General features: G+C 52.8%; 4 protein-coding genes across 4 annotated transcripts; 2 read left to right on the top strand and 2 right to left on the bottom strand.

Moving 5' to 3' along the window:
* Nucleotides 1-2,622: 2,622 nt before the first annotated feature.
* Nucleotides 2,623-4,174, bottom strand: ACO1O0_005003 (beta-ketoacyl [acyl carrier protein] synthase domain-containing protein; the record flags this gene model as incomplete). The annotated part of the gene is made up of 2 exons (XM_083194431.1): nucleotides 2,623-2,660; nucleotides 2,854-4,174. 2 exons carry the CDS (start codon nucleotides 4,172-4,174, stop codon nucleotides 2,623-2,625), a joined length of 1,359 nt encoding a protein of 452 aa, XP_083049344.1.
* Nucleotides 4,175-13,419: 9,245 nt separating this feature from the next.
* Nucleotides 13,420-16,479, top strand: ACO1O0_005002 (putative beta-galactosidase; the record flags this gene model as incomplete). The annotated part of the gene is made up of 1 exon (XM_083194430.1): nucleotides 13,420-16,479. The coding sequence occupies one exon, from the start codon at nucleotides 13,420-13,422 to the stop codon at nucleotides 16,477-16,479; it is 3,060 nt and encodes a 1,019-aa protein (XP_083049343.1).
* Nucleotides 16,480-16,697: 218 nt separating this feature from the next.
* Nucleotides 16,698-19,559, bottom strand: ACO1O0_005001 (uncharacterized protein; the record flags this gene model as incomplete). The annotated part of the gene is made up of 6 exons (XM_083194429.1): nucleotides 16,698-17,289; nucleotides 17,363-17,695; nucleotides 17,760-18,076; nucleotides 18,193-18,490; nucleotides 18,622-19,028; nucleotides 19,299-19,559. The coding sequence occupies 6 exons, from the start codon at nucleotides 19,557-19,559 to the stop codon at nucleotides 16,698-16,700; spliced, it is 2,208 nt and encodes a 735-aa protein (XP_083049342.1).
* Nucleotides 19,560-21,056: 1,497 nt separating this feature from the next.
* Nucleotides 21,057-21,684, top strand: CST6 (bZIP transcription factor; the record flags this gene model as incomplete). The annotated part of the gene is made up of 2 exons (XM_083194428.1): nucleotides 21,057-21,244; nucleotides 21,270-21,684. 2 exons carry the CDS (start codon nucleotides 21,057-21,059, stop codon nucleotides 21,682-21,684), a joined length of 603 nt encoding a protein of 200 aa, XP_083049341.1.
* Nucleotides 21,685-22,548: the final 864 nt, after the last annotated feature.

The raw sequence follows: 22,548 nt of genomic DNA, 5'->3' as shown, positions 1-22,548 counted from the left end.
CGTCATTCTGAGAGTATTGTATACGTCTGTCAGGGTATTATCGCTGAGCAAAACATCGACAGGCTCAACTTCCGACTTGAAAATTGGTACAATATTGTCTAGGACCTTCATCAAAGCAGTCGCAATGGGTCCAGATAAGATACCCGGGTGATTTTGTGCCAAACTTTTAAGCGTATGACTAGTCGTCGTCGGAGGGCAATGTGTTGTCATCCATGTATGAAACCGGTTAAGATGAGGTACATCGGTCGTGACCCCTTCGAGACGCTTCAATGCCTCCTGAACGCAGAGGCAATAGAGAGGTTCGATATGACAAAACTGGCTTTTCCGGTCTTCAAAAGGGCCTATCAGGGTTGGAATTTCCAGAAAGTTAATATCGGGGCCCCAGAACAACCTTGCGCCAGCATGTGGATCGTCATCCTCGAGATCATCGTTCCCAAGAGGATTCAACTTCACTCCGGCGATTTCCAGCACGAGTTGGCCAGACGCTGTCACTCCTCTGCCACCGCCGCATACCGAACCACGGATAGATGCAGAAGCTGAAGCTGTGATATGTAGGTCTGCTTCTTGGGTATTGGCTGTGATTTGAATATGCTCAATCGAGGTTGGCACTGTCATCTTATCAACCTTATGTGCTAAGCCTTTGACAGAAGCGACGCCGAGAAGTTGTAGAAAATTGTCGATTTGTGTTGGGTGAACAGGATAGAAGACGTCGTCGTCTTGGGACGTTCGGCATGTAGTGCTTTCGGCGATGCAATCGGTTGTCGAGCTGGAGAGGTTCTTGAGCCCTTGGAAGTACGGACCGTAGTCGCCACCAACCCTAGACAAAGTCCGGTACTGCCGATACATGGTTAGTAAGTCATCAGGCATTACGGAATATTCTAGTAGGTAGAGGGTTTGGGGGGTACAAAGAGCGTACCCAAGCGGATGAATCGATATGCCGAGGAAGCTTGGCTGTATCTCTGTGATTTAGCAGGGTGGTTTCTGGGGCCTTGTTACCAAATTCCATGATTTGTAACTGGCCGAAACAGTGTTTCATCCATGTTACCCCATTGTGAGATGTTATAGTGAAATCCCACCAGCGACCGTCCAAGCTGTCTGTCAGCCGCTCTTTTCGAAGGCTAGTGAGAATCTCCATGGGCTTCGACTCATGCAGTATCATGGCCATGTCAATCACCAAATTGCGGATCTGGAACCCCCAAAATTTGCAGCCAGCGTCCTCGGAAAGTTGGCGTGCAGCCTCGCCAATCATCCCAATATACCCAGCCCCAGGGAAGATGACATCGCCTTTGATGACATGATCCCGTAGCCAGGCAACGTGCTCCAGTAGGAGGACGTTATGGAAGGCTGGATCATTATCTGTGCTCTCCACCACGCGTACCCCCAGAAGCTCGTGCTTGGGATACTTGCGGAACCTCCATGCTTTGGTGATGCGAGTCTCCAAAAGTAGTGAGTGATTGTGCTGCCATGGATAGAGAGGTAAGTCTGTCACAACCTTTGCCTCTCCTTGACGGTTGGTCAGTCGCTTCAAGTTAAGTGCAACACCCTGGGTCCATAGCCAGCCCACAGTAGACAGTAAAGTTTCTTCGGCATCCTGAGACCGGGTAAGGCATGACTTGTAAGGAAAAGTACTGGCCAAGGGGCCGGACAAGATTTGCCTCAAGGGCCCACCGAGTGCGCCATGGGGCCCAACCTCGAGGAAGACCAATCCCGCGGGACTATTCGGCCCCCTATGCTCAGCATGATGCGCCATCAAGCTGGAAACGGCTTTACTAAACAGAACAGGCGACTCCAGATTATCCTGCCAATATCTAGCGTCGGGTTTGGCGGATGCTGGTAACTGGGTCCCAGTAACCGAGGAAAAGAATAGAGTGTCACCTCCATATTGTGCTGGCCTCGACTCATCTGCCATGTGGGGCATGATCAAGGATGAGTATTTAGCTCCCACAACTTTCATATGATGGGAATGATAGGCTGTATCAACTTTTAATCGCCGGCAGAAGACTCCCGGTTTGGCCTCCCGTATTCTTTCCAGAGAGTTTTCTACGGCCTCTGTGTCCCCAGAGACCGTGACACTAGAAGGTGAGTTCTCGCAGGCTATGGAAGCTCCCGGCAAGAGATATGCGGCTGTTTCGGCCCAACTCATGCCCACGGCGGCCATAGAGCCAGGTGTACGCACCTCAGACGAGACAACACCCCGATAGAAAGCTGTGGTAATAGCTTCGGCACAAGTGAGCTTCCCGGATGCATAAGCCGCAGCGATTTCCCCTGATGAATGGCCAATGACGGCATACGGTTGGACTCCAACATCCAAGAGTATGTCTGCAAGCCCAATCTGTAGTGCGGTGCAAAGTGGCTGTGACATATATGCTTCCTTGATATTGCTATTCTGCGGGGATGCAAGGAGTTCATTCTCAATGGTCCAAGTAGGCGCATCAGCAAGTCCCTGAAGAATGTCGTCCATTCGTCTTATGGAAGAAGCAAATGTGCTATGCGAGTGCATCAGCTCCATGCCCATTTGAGGCCACTGAGCGCCTTGGCCTGTGAATATCATGACGACTTTAGGAGCAGTAGAAGGCGCTCTGGCTGGAGGAGAAGCTTTTAACGCCTCAGTACCATCTTGCCTCATGAGTGCGTAGGCTCGGTGAGGAAGGTGCACTCTCCTGGTTGCAAGTGTGTAAGCCACATCGGCTAGAGATCCGGGATTCTGAGCGAGATATTGCTGATGGCGTTCAACTTGTCGACGCAAAGAATCCGCAGTGTTGGCAGAAAATGGAGTAAGATGTAAACGGGGTTTCATGGATACATGTAGCTTGTGGATGCCATCCAAACCCTGTGAGTTTTCATTCTGCATACTAGCCAGGAATTGGCTTGCCGATTCCAATACCACGTGTGCGTTAGCACCGCCAATTCCAAACGAGTTGACTGAGATTCGCTCCATCCGGTTCGCTGGCCAAGGTACAGGTTCCGTCGGAACCATTAACTTCTTTTCCTTGAAAGGTATCTTGGGATTGGGCGTGACGAATTTGATGTTTGGGGGGATAGTGTGATTCTCAAGTGCCAAGATGGCCTTCACAACTGAGGTGATGCCCGAAGCGCCTTCAGAATGCCCGACATTGGCCTTCACCGACCCGATGAAGACACCTAGATCTCCAAATACGTTGCCGACAGCCATTGTCTCTATGGGATCGCCCGTAGGCGTCCCAGTACCGTGGCATTCGACAAAGGCGGTTTCACAGTACTTACCCTGCAAGCCGGCAACAGAATAGGCTCTGCGAATCATGACTTCGTGGCTGATAGGATTGGGTACGCTCATGCCGGTTGTCTTGCCGTCTGCGTTTATCGAGGTTCCCCTGATGACGGCCCGGATGGGGTTCCCATCTCTGAGAGCATCGCTCAGCTTCTTGACGTACAAGAGGTTTATGGCCTCGCCACGAGCGTATCCATTAGCGGTGGCATCAAACGTCTTGCAGGATCCATCGGGAGATAATATGCCCTGCTCGGTCATGCTGACGGTCATGCCGGGTGACATGATCAAGTTACAACCGCCAACTAGTGCACCGCAGCAGTCGCCATTTTGAATGGCCAGGCAGGCCTCGTGGAGTCCGATCAGGCCTGCTGAGCACGCTGTGCGGATTGACATGCTAGGACCTCTCAAGTCATACTCGTACGAGATCCTGTTGGGGCCCGCAAACTCTCCGTAGCCTGCTACCTTGTATGGGCCGAACAAATTGGTGTCTTTGCTGAAGTTCTCAGCCCAGTCTTCGCCGAATGAGCCAATATAAGCACCAATAGCTTTGCCGCGGTAGTCTGTCTCGCCTGCACTCTCAAAGCACTCCCATGCGAGCTCGAGAAGCAGACGTTGTTGTGGATCAACCCTTTCGACCTCACTCTTGGGCATGCTGAAGAAGCTTGTGTCAAGGGCCCCAAGGTCAACCGAGTCGTCGAGAAAGTAGCCATATTGCGATGCGACGAACCCGGGTTTTCCGGATTTGGAATAGAAGCTCGAAGCTTTGTACCGTGTTTCAGGGATGGGTCCCCGGGCATCTTTCTTGTTGACGAGGAATTCCCAGAATTGAGACGGGGTTGAAATGCCACCCGGCAGACGCAAGGCGATGCCGCATATCGCGATCGGCTCAAAGGTAGGAGGAGGGGATTCATCCTGGCGCGTCGACATTGTGCGCAGCCCTGTACAACTTAGAAATGGGGGTTTGAAAAAGCTACGTTGGTGATCACAGAGAGCATGGATGGATGCTTAGGATACATTGAATTTTTCGGCAAGGCGTATACGGTAGCGTTGATCTTATATATGTAGCTATCTAATTAACCGTGGTAAGCCACATACTAATCTGGTATCTCCCTCTACTTTGCATAAAAGCTGGAGCTAGTGATTTTGCCTTTGATAGGTTACGCACGCTGTCGATCGTTGTAACTAACCCCAAGACTTGGCTAGTAGCTTATAGCAGTTAGTGAGATGGTGGGGCCGCTGACTGCGACACAGCCAGGATGATGCGTGAGATGATGAATCCTCCAGACCGGTTAACGGCTTATCTCACACCGCCTGTACACCTATTCTCAGCTTCGTTTCAGTAAAGAGTCCCTAACTTTGCTGATGGAATATTTTGGACTTCCGTACTGCTACTGCTTTTCTCTAGGTGTCATATTTTATCCCCTGGTCACCCGAGGACCATAGATGATGGTTATCGTGAGACGGGGGAGGCATGCGAGGAGGGGCGTGGGAATCAGGTCTCTTGAGGAAGGAGAAAGGAAGCAAGCTACACACGTGAGGCGCGAAGAAGGTGAGGTCTACCCAGGCTGCCCGAGGCACTGGCCTTTCAATAATGGCGGCGACCTAAAACTGAGAAACCGCCCTCTAACCCTTCTGCTCCAACGGCTAGGAAATACTGATATCACGACTGATATACCCGGGGGCCGTATATTAATCCCTGCTGAGCCATATTTCTCAGATCTTATTTTCTGTCAGGACACCTGGATGTGATATCAACCCAAATCTATTCATTATCAGCGCGATGGCAAAGAGTAGTTGGCCACGCTGACGGCAATTCGGGCCCTCGTTCCCAAAATCATAGATCGGCTATTGCGCAAAGGAGACTTTTTGTAGCCATTGGCTGACCTTGATCGTAGCAATATCATTGTTGACTATCTGCTTGAGTGTCGTATCCTCCCTAGGTTCCTCCAGGGATTATCAGCTAATCAGTCCGTGGATACTTGTTTCATCTGCGGAAATTAGTGATAGCCGAAGTAGCTAAGTTGGTGGCTACATGTAGTAAGTAGTAGTATTAACCATAACACCATCTTTAGCGTAAGGGTAGGTCTATTCGGATAGTAATAAATCTCTAGTCGGCTAATACATCTCCGCTTCTACGATTTTTTACTCACTCATAACTTTACCAAAACATAATAAATATAAAAGACTATAGAAAAATGGTAATGATACTATTATATACCTTCGTATGAATAAGCGTACAGGTCCGCATTAGTTAAGCTGTCCATAAATTAAATTATAACTGCCTTATCCCTCGGATAGTGTTCACCGAAAGGCCGTGCACGGTCTTACCATGCTACTGTGGACTTGTGTTACGGCACTATCCGTACTATATTTTGGCCCGAGGTATATCGGGGTATGCTTAAAGTCTGAATTAATAGAGATTTTTAGTGTCTAAATACGACTCTGCTCTAGCGTACCTATAATTTCACTGCCTCAAGTGCTAGTGAGATTTTGAGGACGTGTAGGCAAGTACTTAGGTGCGATCATACGACCTTAAGTCACTCGAGAAGTCATATATGACTCGCACATTACAAGTATCGTTGATCTAGAATGGGTCTGGTGTATGCGCGACGCATTGAGATGATCGACCCACCAGGGTGACCTTCTGCCCGGAGTCTAGAGGAAATCGCTCTCTATTTTGCCAAGTATGTTTATCTACACGACAAATGTCTAGATAAATTGATATTCGAAAGAGGATAGTTGACCCAATGTGGCTCAAGCGCCAAAACCGAGGTGATGCGTTCTTGTTAGGGACTCCACACGCTCAACAATGCCAGTCACAAATCTTACTGCTTCTCTGCACCCTGGCTGCACTCTAACTGTCGCATGGAGTCTAGTTCTCTCAATGCGCTCTCGCGGTCCGTCGGAGATCGTCCGTCGGGGGCCGCAATTGTGGTCGAAATCTGGCTGGCGTGATGTGGGAAAAGGGCGTTTAATACCCAGTACGCGAGCAGCGGACCCAGTGTATTGATGAACCAGTTTATATCGTACATGCGTCTAAGCCCCAGTGGGAACCAGATGGATGGATTAATGTGGTTAATGACGCCCGGCAGAAAAATAGCCATGAAGGCTAGCTGGACAACGCCGGCCCTCCAGTTACATCCCGCCTAAGAGGATGGCAAGAATGCATTAGGAAATAATCGACTCAGGTCTTGGCTAGGAGACTTACCAAGAACCGATAGCGGCCATGGGGGCTGTATAATGCCGGCACGTCAAGCTTCCGTCTCTTAACTAGCCAGTAGTCTGCAATCAGAATACTCGACATAGCGCAGACGATGCATCCATACGCATTCATGAAGGTGAGGAATGACTCTGCTGTCGAGGCCAAGTACCACGGCACTAAGGCCCAGGACCCGATGACGAGGCAGATGAGGGATCCACGCCGAACGTTGATCCAACCAGGGGCCAGGCTCATAATGTCGTGGCCGAAGGGAATCGAGTTGGCTGACAGGTTGCAGGATATCTGCGCCAGCATCCACAGACAGCCACAGAAGAACGCCAAGCATCTTCCTCCAGACCCTTCCCACCTGGCCATGAGCTCCACGGGACTCCAAATGTCTTCTCCATACACGGTCCGTCCTGCACCGACTGTTGCGATGCCCAACACGGCGTACAACGTCTTGACGATGGGAATGGTGGGGATCTGTGATAAAGGCGCGTGTCTAGGAAGGGTGATATATGTCACTATTTGGGGGAATAAGGAAGCAGAATGTCCATGACCTACTTCGTCTTGCTAAACCGGGTGAAGTCGGGCATGTTGATCGCAGACGACAGCCACGAGTTGGTCACGGCGCTGAATGTCGACAACCAGAGCCAAGTTCTTGTCGTCCCTGACACCAAAGCTGGCTGCGCGAAAATACCTTGGACACTTCCTGCTTTGAGGCAAATCCAGAGCACGATACCGACAGATACTGGGACGATGAGGATGGCCTTGGTGAGGAACAGTAATGTACCAGAGGTTAGTTGTCAGTAGTTGTCAAGTTGGCATAGGTGGGTATGACAAAATACCGTAGCTTTCCTATTGGAATAAAGTGGAATGGAATCTGGAGCACGAAGAATAGAAGGAAAGATACCATCTGCAGTGTTGTAACCTGTGCCGACTCCGGGAGCTTGTTCGGTACGTTGCGATATTCAGGCCACAGGGCTGCAAGGGTCTATTCACTGGCTGTCAACAACCATGTCCCATCACATTTCATGGGCATCAACATTCTTAGTTGCTTCTTACCTCTGTCATTATGGAACCTCCAATCCACGTGTGGACGCTGAACCAGGTTGCGCTGAGAATGATACGCGAGACTATACAGAAATAGCCCATGTAGTATCCGTAGGCGGACCGCACAGCGACCGGGAAGGGAATGTGGTGGTCAGTTCCAGGGGCACCGTTGAGAACTAGATTGGTGTTAGCTATAGACTTGTTGCCGGGAGCATGGACATGCCCATCGGAAGCCCATTAAGCAGCCCTGACAAGAGGGTGATGATGATGGCGTCCACCGTGCTGAGCCCCACGATCATGGCGGAGGAGGCAATTTGCCAATTGGTAACATTAATCATGTCTGATAACCAAAGCGACGCAAAATCTTTGGCTGTCCATGTTCTCTGCTCTTTGGTGGTTGGGTCCTGGTCTGGAGACGGTGAAATTTGTCAGAGAGAGGGTCACACAGTGGAGGGTCAAGATGCTTTGGCTGGCTCACCTTTGTTTGAAGCAACTCCAGGTGGCGTCAGAGTCGCAGGGCTCGGCGTTAGTCTCCATGCCTCAATACTCGTCAGCAAAACCCGATGCTGTGGATCAATCGGCCACTTCCAAAGGCTCGAGAGCATTATTTTCTTGCTTGCTGCTTATTGGTAATTCTCCCCGTAAATATTTACTGCAAAGAATAAATAATCAGAAGCTCGCCTGGTACGAACATGAGGGATATGTATGCATTGCATGTGCGGGGATGAAAAGGCAACGCTGGTGGTCAAGTGACATCCCAGAGTGAATCAGCGGAAATTCGTCGTCTTCAGCCTTGCCTCGAAACGTTCAGTCTCGGTGTATCTCAAACATCAGGGGCTTTGATAATACTACTCTGTCCAGACCTATCTCACCCTCGGCTGAGAATGTCTCACAATAGACCACACTAGGAAGAGCATCCGGGTTCCCGGTCTCGGTGGCGGGAGGGTTGCCGGTTTTTTGCGTGTCACAATCGCCCTCCAGGTAGGTACTTATGCACATATACTCATATCCTACCCAGATTTATTGATGCATTAGACCTAGAATTGTGGATGAGAAATGTCACCTCAATCAATACTTGGCGATCAAGCCAAGCGCGATCACATCTATCACCAAACTAATTCAACCACAATGACCTCCAAACAATTTCCCATTCCAGGCTCGGCCAAAACTCATGATGGCAATAAGGACTTTATAACCGAGCCATCTGACGTCACTAATAGATAGAGCTTCTTTATCCTCATGTGTGACGGCGAAGGGTGTCGGCCGAATATATGAGTTGGTTGTTGCCCCAACTACACTGCCTACAAGGCTCACCTCTTTATATACATTACATATACTTACTTCCAATTTGTGTCCTACCAAATCATTCGATTGATATATAGACACAAGACAAACAAGACCACTGAGGGAATATTGCCAGGCTATAGAGTCCAGAAACTCGCCACAAGCGTCAAGAGCGTCCGCCCAAGGAACCCCGTGCTTGACGGGGTGCATTTCAACATCCGTCTCTGTTTGTACCGCTCAAGTGTATCATCTTAGCCAAGGGGAGGTGGGGATCGCCGTTGACCATCCCCCGAGCCTGTGGTCTTGGTGTTGGCGTCCCCATCATACTCATTGCGTCAAATGGCATTACCCCGAATATCTCATCCTAGGAGTCTGTCCCAAACGGTAAAAATGAGCCCCCCATCTCGCATCCCTCGGGTCTCTGCTTGTCCACCCTATCTGCGAATAAGACCTGGCGCACAATGTTGTTGACATCTAAGCGTATCTCGCCACCCGAATGCTCCCCAGCATCGTCCAGCTCAAATAGCGAATCAATGACCACGCCGCCACGTCGGGATATTGAGCTAGATGCCTCGAGCTGGTGAAGCAGTGCCCGTCCTCGCTCCGCCAAGCACCGTACGTTGGCAGCGTCATATGTGAGTTTGTTGCCTCGTCCGAATATGGAGGCGAGAGCGAGGATGAGCGAGCAGCAGATGAGCTGTGACGGCACCGTCCACATGTTGAGTATGACCTGTGTACCCGCATCATCGCGCCACCTTTCGGTGTCGAGTATGCAGCGCTCCGCAATGGAAATGCAAGAGAGCAAAGCCAATAGTTACGGTTCTCGTTAGACGTGGACTATTCCCTATTTGGGGTTTTATATGTCTAAGATAGATGGTCTTGTACATACCTGAATGTGTATGGAACGCGGGTCGCGAAAGCTCCGAAGCAGGAAATGGCGGTGGATTGTTAGGGTCTATGGGTCTTTATTGTCATTCGTCAACAACCTCGAAATCGGAACAATTTTCTAGTACAACTTGGCTTGTGTGCCATAGAGAGAAGCTGAACAGAGGCTATATAGCGGATGTACGAAGGACATCCCGACTGGGCCGGAGCGTCTCGAGTAGTATCCTTCATGAAGTCGGGAAACTCCGCATATGCCTGTTTGAGCTCGCGATCGGCCCATAGAACGTGTTCATACAGTTTTGTTAGACCTTCTCCGCTTCGACCTCGATGGCCAGTATTCCACATGCGATCCTGCTGCTTCCATACGATGACGGCCACTTCGGAAGGAATGTCAGCTAATACCAGGTCGAGGGCTCCAATTGAAACACTGGGAGGTACCTTTAGAAAGGGTGTTTGTGTAGGAGCTCACAGTGTAGTGGCTATCAGGCCGAACATCCAATGCCAAGCCATCCCTCTCAGCCAGCTCTGGTCGCTCCAGAAAGTTGAAAGGGAGGGGTGTGTTGAACTGCGTCGGATGAATGAGATAGGTATTCTGAGAGGGGATCTGAAGCCAATCCTGGTGGGCCAGGAACCACCACACGCGCTTCTTCAGCTCTCTTGTGTGTGTAATCTTTCTCATCTCCGCTGGCATTTGACTGTCTAAGTATTTCGGGGACAGTAGGTGAAACAAATCAACCTATATCTTGCGTACTTATATCGCGACTACTAAGATGCGAAGTAGTCGAAATGCGCTCTGCCAATTGATTCGTGGGATTACTATTAGGGGACGATGTGGGAAGAAAGAAATACATAGGAGACCGCATGATGATCAAAGTTCTAATCTAATGATTGCGATACATGGTCCATAGGCAACATTTCCTTTTCCCGCTTCCAATCGGGGAAAGTTGCCGCCGAGGTGCAGTACGAAGGCAACTTTGGTGAGAACATGGATGGTGAACAGGGTAACCAAGATCTGGGATTTAGCCCATTTCTGTACCACTCGTCATCTTCGGAATGTGTTCGCCCAAAAAGGCCCTCTATCCATCCCGAATTCGCACTTTGATTGCTAGTCCTTGTACCGCTGGCGGCAGGTGAGCGGAATGAGCGCTGGATATGAATCTCGCCGAAGGGGTGGAGTCTGGAGAGCACCATGTCACCAACAACTTCCGGCAAAGGCTCACTGCGATGGCGGCAGTAGTAAATAATTCTCTCTTCCTGCAGCTGGAAATCCCAAAGGAACATCTTCACGCCATCTGATTGCGCCAGCCTGTGAATTGGCCAGACCATATCCACAGATTGCCGCACCGTATCGATGCCATCTTGGCTCAAGAAAGGCCAGGGGAATTCCATTGAGTTACCGGCCAATAATAACTCTTGGTAAATAGGAACTGAGCAGTCACTCCCAATGCTAATTATAAGACGCCGTGGGTTGAAGCAGCTCTTGACGCATTCAGCAGCATCCTGCCACTGCCGGAGCATATTGGACCCGACCATCTGTGGGCCCCAGCGGCGAGGATTTATCTCCAGAGCTGTTATATATGAGAGATAATTTGACGCTAGAGGACGAGAAAGGAAGCCCGCTGCATGGGAAACATCCAGCATCTTAGGAAAAGGGTCATCCCAGAGGTCGACGATATTTTCCATGACTTCTTTAGTCTCACAGTCGCATACCTCAAAGTAGTTGCGTGAGAGAAAGACGGAATGAGCTATAGCTGAGAAGTAGTGGCTCACGAGAAACATGGCTGTGGGAGGTGCCCAGTCAGTGGCCAAGGGCTTGAAGCAGTCGCCATGGCGACTGTCAGACTTGCCACGCGCGTCGAAGCCACCAAGGCACCAGATGACGTGAGCCACAGGCGTGATGAGGTCGGTAAACTCCAGGATCCGGCAGCGGATTTCAGGTTGCAGATCCATGAATCTGAATAGGGCCGCGGATGAGGGATAGTTGGAGTCAGAATGTGCCGCCCTAGATTCGCCCATTTCTTGGACTGTGTATCTGATAAGCTAGGTTACTTCGGTGGTTTCTAAAGGCGAGTGTAATAAAATGGCGCATAAGAGTAAGGTTCCCTTTGCTTGCACAGTATTGAGTACTTGGTTTGGATGAGTATATGTCAGAACTAAGAGCAACAAGCTAAAATCTATGGAGTCTTAGAAACGATACGCATCTTAGGCACTAGAAGATAGCCGGAAACAAATGGATTTAAGGCCCTAGACATACTAATGCCTCAATTCTGGATCCTGTTCACCGCTCGTGGTCGTGAGTCGCAAGGGGGGTTGTTGACACGACGTCACTTCTGCATGTTGGGAGTGCATACAAGGAAAACCAACAGTCTAAATTGAAACCAACAACCAACTCGTGCCACTCGTATGCAGGTCTGCGGTTGCCATAAAAAGTAGCGAGTGGCCGCAAATGGTGAGGCATATCGTATTTCTCTATATCGCTGATACTCTAAGTGGCTGGGCATCCACCTTATTAGTTATGGCGGAGCCAAGCTATAGCCAGTTCCCGGGGCGGCAGTGATTATATTCTTTCTTTGCTCGATGAGCGCTTACCTCTGACGGACCACGATATCTCGAGCCAAATTGAGTGTACCTACGGGACGAAGATGTGCGCAGGGCCGGGTAATCTGTAGGTTCATCCCTTGAAGGCCTCCCGTGTTTATCAGTATGTCGGGGATACTCCTGACCATACTGTTAGTTGCAGCCCTTGGGACTTGAGAAGACCCCTATATGAACAAAATGGGAATGAGCCTCGAGCTAGACAAGGGCGACACGGGCTTAGCCAACTCTATCGCCTGGTGGGTTTGCAAAGAAATCGTTATGCTGTATCACTTGCGGCACTGTAGTACATGCCCAAAGTTGGCGGGGTTCGAGACTTGACGCTGGATGTGATTTGTGATACTGACGACAAGTAATCCCGCACTTGGCGTGACAAACCACGTATGACACGTGGTGCGACTGATTGTATCATTGGATCGAAGGTCTAATTGTCTACATATGAGCACATTCTTAGCTTCCGGTCCACATAATTTCAATGCTTGAGTCTCCACATCATCGTACGTAGCACTCAGGCTTGGCTTGGTTTACTGGTAAGCGGTGCTCTGTTGGTACTTTAAGGATGGACATGTAGTGTTGAATATTATGGCACGATGGTAAATGAGATTTCGGCTGCCGGTAAAACTGGACTTCAGGCCAATGAAGCATGCCATTACACCATGAACTGAGCCCTGAGCCCCCGATGCCGGAGGGCTCTGTCCATCGGCGGATAACCGGGGCCTCTCGATGGTTTCCGAGCCGCATTACCCAAATAGGCAATTGGGGGGCATTTGGCTTTGAGTGGCTCCGGGTTATGTACGGCGGTCCCCACGGGCACCGAAACTCCCCTGTATTATTCGCTTACGATGCATCGCAGTGCGTTTCCCCGCCTCGTGTTGCATGCTTGCATCCTTAAGCTTGAGGAAGACCAAGTCATCTCCACCCCCGCACTGCCCGATGCGCTCCAACCACCAACGTTGGTGGAAGTCGAGGCGGGCTCGGTCCCTGATGGCCCGCGAGCTCCTCCGTGACGCCGCTGCACCTGTGACCTGTAGCCTGGGTCATGCTGAATCATACTGGATCGTGCCGTCGGTATAAAGCTGGCGTGGCGCGGCACCTCTGGTCGTCCATCCATCCCACCAACCCCTCATTTTGACGAAGCCATCCGCGATTCGCCATCATGTCGTTCCCTCAAGCCCAGCCGGATTGGAATAACCTCCAGGTTATCCACAAGAACACCCTGCCGGCCCGCGCGCATTTCTTCCCCTACTCCACCGAAGAAAAGGCCCTGAGCCTGGACCGCGAGCAGGGCGAGTACAAGTCGCTCAATGGCACCTGGAAGTTCCACCATGCTGCCTCCCCCTTCGAGGCCCCCGACTGGGCCGATGCTGATCCCCTGACCTGGGACGACGTCAAAGTCCCCGGAATGTGGCAACTTCAGGGCTATGGGAGGCCGCTGTACACAAACGTCAATTACCCCTTCCACGTCGACCCGCCCAATGTGCCCTTTGAGAACGAGACGGGCTCTTACTGGAGGCAGTTCAGCATCCCCACACAGTGGAATGGTCAGCAGATTCGCCTGCGTTTCGAGGGCGTTGACTCGGGGTTCCACGTGTGGGTAAACGGCAAAGAAGTCGGATACAGCCAGGGGAGCCGAAACCCGAGCGAGTTTGACATTACTTCGTTCCTTGGGCCGTCGGGCGCAGCCAACACTGTTGCTGTTCGCGTTTACGAATTCTGCGACGGCTCCTACATTGAGCGCCAGGACCAGTGGCTCCTGTCGGGCATTTTTAGGGATGTCTACCTCCTGGCCTTCCCCAAAAATGCCATTGTGGACTTTACCTCTACCCCCGATCTCGATGATAGTTTCACAAGCGCGGTGCTGCGAACAAAGGCCAAAGTCCAGGGTGCAGCGGGCGACATTTCGATCAAACTCTACTCACCGGAGGGTTCTGTGATCAAGGAGGAGAAGTTCCCATCCTCGGGAGAGAGCGCAATCACTGTCTCCGGAGACTCGCTGCGACTCTGGTCTGCCGAAGACCCCGTCCTGTATACAGTGACCCTGACCTTTGCCGGCCGGACAATCCCCCAGCGCATCGGATTCCGTCGAGTCGAGCGCAAGGATCCCAACTTCTTCATCAACGGCAAACCCATCGTCTTCTACGGCATGAATCGCCACGAGCACCACCACTTGTACGGACGTGCCGTCCCCTACGAGTGCATGCGCGCAGACCTGGTCCTCATGAAGCAGCACAACATCAACGCCCTGCGGTGCTCCCACCAGCCCAACGATCCCCGTCTGTACGAGGTCTGCGACGAGCTGGGTCTGTATGTTATCGCTGAGGCCGACCTGGAGACGCACGGCTTCGACACAGTCGAGCGGTCCAACATTCCCGACCAGAACATCAAGACCCCCTCACAGATCCAGGAAGAGTCGTACAAGATTGCCACCAAGTGGACGTCGGACAACCCGGAGTGGAAGGATGCGTACGTGGACCGCGCCGTGGAGCTGGTGGAGCGTTTCAAGAATTACTCCTGTGTAGTATTCTGGTCTCTGGGCAACGAGGCCTTCTACGGGCGCAACCACGCCGAGATGTATCACTGGATCAAGAAGGCCGATCCGTCGCGCATCGTGCACTACGAGGGCGACCGCGATGGCGTCACGGCGGACATGTATAGCTGCATGTACTGGAGCATCGACGAGATGAAGAAGCATGTGGCCACCAAGAGGGACCGGCCGCTGATCCAGTGCGAGTTTGGGCACGCCATGGGGAATGGGCCGGGCGCTCTAGGAGATTATATCAATGCCTTCCGCACGGAGAGTCTGCTACAGGGAGGTTTCATCTGGGAGTGGTGCAACCACGGATTGCTGAAGCGTGAGGGGAATACCTTCTTCTATGGATATGGCGGTGACTTTGGCGACGAGCCCAACGATGCTGACTTTGTCATGGATGGCATGACGTGGTCTACCCATAAGGCCAACCCTGGACTTGTCGAGTACAAAAAGGCTATTGAGCCTGTGACGGTAACGATGGACGGGGACAAGCTGGTCATCAAGAACCACTACGAGTTTATTGATCTCGGTCACTTGGATGTAACTTGGCACTTGGTCAAGGAGTCTGGAAACACAGAACCTGCCAGTCTATCCATCCCGGTCATCAAGGGAGGCGAGACGGGGTCTGTCAGTGTACCAGTGAAGACTTCGGGTCACTCCGAAGACACCTGGCTCGCCGTCAACTTCTCACTCAAGAACGACACCAAATGGGCCAAGAAGGGACATGAGATTGCCTGGGCCCAGGTCCCTCTCTTTGAAGAGCACAAACTCCCTCTTGCCAAGGCCGTCCCCACGCCATCCTCCCCCTATAGCATCCGTGAGAAGGGTGGCAAGCTATTCATCACCACCCCCTCCTTCAAATCCAACTTCACCTTCGACCTCGTCCGCGGCCGCCTCCAGTGGACCAACGACGCCGGCGAGATCCTCACCAAGGGTCCCGAGCTGGGCATCTACCGCGCCCAGACCCAAAACGACGTCGGTGGAAACGGTGACGGCGCCCTCTGGGACCGCTTCCGCATCTCAAGCGCCAAACCTCACGTCCGCTCCATCACATGGACCGTCCAGGACGGCGTCGTCACCATCGTCAGCAAGATCCGCGTGGCACCCACGGTCCTCGAATGGGCCTGCAACGCCACCATGACCTACACCATCGCCGACGACACGGTGCGTCTCCACACCAAGGGTGACTTCTCTGGCACGTACCCGGAGGTCATTCCCCGTGTCGGCCTCACCATGGCTCTGCCTAAGACGTACAACAGCGCTGAGTGGTTCGGCCGCGGACCGGGCGAGTCGTACCTCGACAAAAAGGCCTCTGCGCGCGTGGGACGGTGGGACGCATCGCTTGACGAGCTCAACACCGAGTATGAATGGCCGCAGGAGAACGGAAACCGGAGCGACACGCGATGGCTACGCGTCAAGCCCAGCGCCCCCGGGGAGCACGGCGGCGCGACGCTCGAGGCGCGGATGGAGACGCCATTCAGCTTCTCCCTGCGGAAGCATTCTATCCAGGACCTGGATAAGTGCAAGCACCCGCATGAGTTGTCGGAGCTGGATGAGACGGTGCTGAATCTGGATTATGTGCAACATGGGCTGGGGACGGGGAGCTGTGGACCGGGAGTGTTTGAGGCGTATAAGCTCAAGCCTGGTCCGTTTGAGTTTGCGACTTCTTTCAAGATTGTAGAGTAAGCCATGGTAGATAGGGTAATTTTATGAGTGGTTCCAATATCAGGGCCATTATCTTCGAACACGGACTTGTCTTTAATTCAGAGGAGCTTCGACAGGACCACGCCTCCGCTACCATAGCACCATGTACATGTAGTGGCGAATCCATCGAACCCTCCAGTCTACCATTATCCTTGACCCGTCTCTGTTCACCTATCTTATCTCCTAGTCTCAGCCCCTATTCAATTCATATTCTCCGTATCCATATTGGTAAACTCCCTAAACAGCGCCAGATCCTCAAACTGCTGCGACAGCTTCTCCACACTTGCCTCATCCGGATCCGTCATCGCCAGCGTCAGATCCGCCATGAACGTCGCGCGTATCCTGTCCTTCTCCTCGCCTACCAGCAGCCTCTTGCCCTCCATCTCCTTCAGTATGCGCCGCGCGTCCCCGGAAGAGATGGCCCCGTGGCGCAGCGTCATGGACAGCAGCGCGCGCGCCGACGCCTCGGCCAGGCGGTACGACGGCCGCAGGTAGATGTACCCCCATACACACAGCAGTAGGTAGAAGCGCCACTCCGGATCGTCGGACGTGTCCTGCAGGACGGCATTGGCGATGTAGATGAGGGCGGTGTGCCACAGCATGGTATACGTCGAGGACGGGTGGCGCGCGCGGTAGAAGATGACGAGGCGCTTGAGCTGCTTGACCGAGGCCTTGAAGGCCGCATCGGGCGTGCTGTCGGGCGAGTAGAAGGTCTTGAGGCGCTGCGGATTGGGGTCGTATTGGGGGAGGAACGGACGGAAGAGGTCGAGGATGGCGGCGTGGAGCCAGATGCTGCGCGAGAAAAAAGGGGGGTTAGACCTTGAGACGGGAGCAACTCTACACAACGGAGGAGGGTATAGCTTACTGAAGAATAATCACATGGTGAGGACTGTCTTCCGCCGGCACCAGTGACGGTGGCAATGTCTCGGACCACGCAAGCAGCTCGCGATACTTCAGTTCGGCAAAGTCGAGAGTGACATGTTGGCTGGGGGCCTCGGCGACAGTGGGTGCCCGCTTGTAATATGCCAGTGTAACTCCGTGGAGGATGCGCCAGAACTTGCAGAGGGCTGGGAATGTCTCTCCCATGTACGAGGCGGCCCTGCTGTGGTCATGGGAGGCGGTAGGTTCGGGTATCGGAAGCAGGGGGGGTGTCTCGGGGTACTCGAAGCCTGGTTGCTGGTAGAACAGCGAGGTAAGGCTTGTCACGTTAGCAACTGTGTGGTAGGTCATGATGCAGACCAGTAGGAAAGGGGCTCTCTCACACTATCCAATTGAATGTGCCCCATGCTGCGTACGAGCTGGGATTTGCCATCTCGTTGGGGATGGCCTCGCGCGCCTTCATCGCAGCCGAGAGGTCCACACCAAGTAGGTACATGCGTCTACCCATGTAGTACGCCTCATTGCGGTATGTCAACACGCAGTGGTCCTTACCATGACCAATAAACGCAAGACTTAGTAACTGGAGAGCGGCGAGATTCGTTAGGGAGTCGACAAGTCCCTTTTTCAGGAGCTTCTCAGCTTCATCACAGAATGGCTGGACCAGGGCACCGGCATTCTCATCCACGGCAGAGTACATTTGCTAGGCGTGTCAGCGCATTGGGATGGGGGGCCCCCGAGGGGCAGAAAGGAGGCCCGTGGTCTGGGATGCGTGGGGGATGATCCAGAGACTACTTGGAAGAGCCAGGGATGACTCACGCATGCCAGGAAAAGAAGAGTGTTGACGAGGAACGGGGAGCACAGACGGTGTCGATGATGCGTCAAATCCTCTACAAACATGTCCGGGTCGAAGGCGCCCAGCAGCGGATGATCCGTCTCCAGATACAGCGAGATCACGCGCGCTGCACATTCTGATGTGATGGGCACCTGCGTCCAGAAGGAGATGTCCAGGTTGCGCAACCGTTCATCGCAGTACACCTGTGAAGTCGTCTGCTCATCACTACCGGATGATTCGCTCCGCTGAGCAGACCTCGATCGAGCTGGAGTAGGAGTCTCTCTGTGAAGTGACGTAGGTGAATCTTTTTGTCGCGTATCGAGGGCTTGCGCCCCTGGGGTGTATCTGCACGAGGACCGTTCAGTACGGTCTCCTAGCCGGTTTGGGGCAGGGCCGGCAGGAGTGGGACTGACGTTTTGTCTCGGGTCTTGGAAGGTTCCGCCCTGGAGGAGAGGAGCAGATCGGAGATCTCCTCTGAGAAGGCGTCTAGCGACGGCGGAGGAGGATACGAGACGGGGTTCCCGGCCATGAGCTCCGCGTCGAGGGTGGATTTGCTGTCAAGGCCTATTGTGTGACGGGGCCCCGTGTTGAGAACAGAAGTGCACTCGGACCACAGAAGGCTGCGCGAGTACCCAGTTTCTAGAGCCCCTCTGATTGTTGGTAACAGCGAGGACACGTCTTGGGTCTCACGGATGTGCTTGAAAATCTCCAGGGCCCTCTCTTTGGGCTCGGATCGGATGAGTTCTAAAACTTTGTGGACGTCGTCTGAGTGTGCCAGGGAAGAGCGCTTCTCTTCATCGGCGTAGATGCAGGCAATCTTCTTTGCTAAGCACCGTCCACACGTTGGTCTCTCCCCATCGCACTATTCGGGTGGACTTTGTCAGAAGTAGTTCACCAGAGTTACTAGTTTACTTGGATATCGAGCGATTCCCAGACTGAACTGGCGGATGGAAGCATTTGGAACTTGGAATCATGGATAGTGGGAGAGAAAGGGACAGATTGGACTGAAATTCCATGGATGTTTACCGCTTGGAAAGGGCAATAGATGCAGTCTGGCTTGGACTCGTCTGATTCGGTGGCAGCCACTTACGCGGGCCTTTCTTTGCCTGCAGGCATTGCAGGCAACCTGAGTTCCCACCCGCTTTCGCTTCTTTGCAGAGCTGGCATCCCCCTCAGGAGTGGTGACCCATCCTGCGGACGGCAAGGGGCCAGAAGTAGAAGGGAGTGTTCCCGAGGCTGAGGGCGGAGTGCTTGTGTCCCCGTCTGCAGCTGCTGCACCCCCAACTCCCGCCAGTGGCCTGCCCACTCTCTGCGGGAGGATGGAACGGTACTTCTTGTTTGTATCTGGCATTTTCTTTCTATTCTATACTGAGAATTGTTCCGTGTGGGACTTGAGTCTGAACGGCTAGACTGGTGGCTCGGCATGGGATGAGTCTTGGCGAGGAGACTGGATCGGACTGGTGTTATTAATTTGGCTTAATGGAGGGGCTTCCAGGGTTCCAGTCGAGAAAAAAAAAAGTCAAAATGGGCAAAGGGGATTTTATTTGGGAACCGTTCAAGGTCCGAGAATGACATATGTGGAAACGGTGGTGGTGATATGTGGAGAAGTGGCGAGGCGGTATTACGGACGTCACAACGTGCAGCCCTGACGTGTTGCCAGTCGCAGCTCCGTCATGTCATCACTCATCTCAGTTCCAGAGCCCGTTTCACTCCCCCGGGAGCCAATGGGAGGCGCTCCGTCGGCCATGGGCCAACCAGAGCCAGCAGATTTCAGAAATCGGTGCGACGGAGAACATGTATTCGCCTTGTACACCTTGGAGCGGGGAATGGCCTCGAGCCCCTGAGAACCCACAGGACCGCGCCCCCATGACCCAGGGCTGATAGTTCTCTGCCTTCTCTCACAGGCCTCTTGGTGTGGTGTTGCAACGTACAGACCCGGCATGTCCAGCACCGTTCCCGTTATCCACGGTACCTTTGTGCTATCAGACCATTGGCATGTATTACGCTGTTTAGTAACAACTTTCCAGAAGCCAAACAATGTGCTTCGATGGCCGGTCAATCGACGACACACCGCTTAATCAATGCCACGCCTACCACATGGCGTGAAGTGTGCAAGTGTGTGGTGGGTGGCCTGGCAATCGCTTTGGGCGATAAGCCGGAGGGAAACGGTCGACGATGGCGTCTTTTGAGGCTTTGACTCCCTGTTCATGATGGGACCCGAATCCAAGTGCTGCATGCAGCCTGCTGCACTCATGTTTCCACTCGTTGCCGACATCTCCATACCGTTCCATTGGCTAATTGCTAGAATTGTGAGCCCAGAGGGCCACTTGAGACTCTCTTCATCCTCCTTCGGGAGACACTCCGTGACTCCATCTCCTCAACGTTTCGACCCAGCACACTGTTGCATAGCATGTATCAGCCATGTACACGGTCCCTTCTCCGCACCATGGTGTCCCGAGTTGCCCAAGTTCCTTGAGTCCTGGATGCCGGCCCATCACAAATTATGTCATCTCGCATCCTACGGCGCCACTCCTAAATGCTCAACAGTACCCTTTTTCTTCTTTGCTCATGGACTTGAACCCAATAAATACATGCACGTCCATCGTGGCCACCCAGCATCGCCTCCCGCAGATCAACCTTCTCTACTCCGAGCCCGTGCCAGTATACCAGTCCGTTTGCAGCTCACGTCTATGGAGATATTAAACAACCATTGCCTCGCTGGGTCGCAGGTGGTGGAACATGGCAATGAGTCTACGCAGCCATTACACAATATGGATTTCTTGCCCACTTTAGGGAAAAACTGGTTCGACACAAGAAACTGCCCTGATCTAACATACCGATTGCCAGAATGCAGCGCACCTCTGCCCCCTCTGCGCAACCAAGGCTCCAGAGTAAAAGCCTCCTCCTCCATCCCATATTCCAGCCAGACATACAACCAGCCATCAGGACCGACCGCCACATCCCATCCCCAAAAAACGAATCCACGCCCTCAGCGATCATCAAGCAAAACAGCAGCCAAACCTCCCCCAAGCCCCAGTAAATTATCCACACGCACCAACAGGAGCAAGAGCAGCAGCGAAGAACAAGCAAAAGACAACAGCGACGACAGCGACAACAGCGACGCCAAATCGCGCCTCCGGGCCCGTAACCGCAAGGCGGCCGCCAAGTTCCGCGTGCGCAAGAAGCACAGCGTGGAGCGGCTGCAGGACCACGAGGCCAGCATGCGCGAGATTAACCGCACCCTGGCCGACGAGGCGTCGCAGCTGCGCGAGGAGACGCTTCAGCTCAAGTCCATGGTGCTGGAGCACGCTGGCTGTGGGTGTTCGCGCATCGACGACTACATCCAGCACGCTGCGACGACGTTGACTCGCGAGGCGCCGGCTTGTTTTGGAAGTCCCTGGGAAGCTCGGTCTTTGTCCTTGGGAGGAGAAAGCACGGGGATGGGATCTATGGAGGAGGATGCGCTGCTGGAGTGAGGTCTGGCGTGGACTGACTGGATGAAGTGGCTATAAAAGCCTGAAATGAGGTTACGACTGATGACGAGCGTGCGTGCACATCTACCCTGTATACATATCAACTGGAAGCGATGAGAATTACTCCTTAGCGGAATTAATAAAAGCCGGGCTGTGTTTCACATATTTCCTAGTCGTCAACTCTAGCATTTCCTCTCCCTCGCATTTGCACCTATCCGTCAACGGTGTTATGTTCATGTTCATTGCTTTTGAGGAAGCATATCTGCATGTCGGTCGCCACCCCTGTACTCATATTCCATTCCGTACCTCGCCCGCGCACCATTTAATTAACTCACAACTGGCGTCCTTCCTACATGCATAATAGGAACAGTGGTCTATTCTGTAGACAGTCATAATGTGACATGCGATGCCAAGGTGGTAGTGTTGTTGTGGCTGGGGTGGCATGGATTGCCCAATGTGGAGCTGGGGCATCTTGTAAGTGGCTCGCTCGGACTTGGATCTCGGACTCCCATCGCCGCTATTATTAGTATTAGGACTGCTGTCCACATCGAACCCCAGAATCTCACAGCATCATCTCACCACATGGTGGCTTCACCCTTAATTTCTATGCCTTGGTCAGATTCCATGGCCCCGGTAACCATCTGTACTCGCCATTGGCACCCTCGGACAACAGCTGCGCCGCATGGTTTCTGTCCGGGATGAAATGTTGATACTTGAGAGGTAGTGCTGACGTGCAGCACATAGAACGTGGGAATGTACTTACCAGTAATCTAGCCAGTTAACTCGTATCCATGATATGCTCGCTCTACTTGAAACTTTCATCCATGATCCCGGTGGATCAGCACCCGCCTTGCACAGCTCGGACTT

This window comes from Amphichorda felina (genome assembly GCF_050947745.1).
Source record: "Amphichorda felina strain 45539 chromosome Unknown scaffold_5, whole genome shotgun sequence".
NCBI lineage: Eukaryota > Fungi > Ascomycota > Sordariomycetes > Hypocreales > Bionectriaceae > Amphichorda > Amphichorda felina.
The sequence above is the reverse complement of the archived record's forward strand: the minus strand, read 5'-3'. Positions and strand labels throughout refer to the sequence as shown.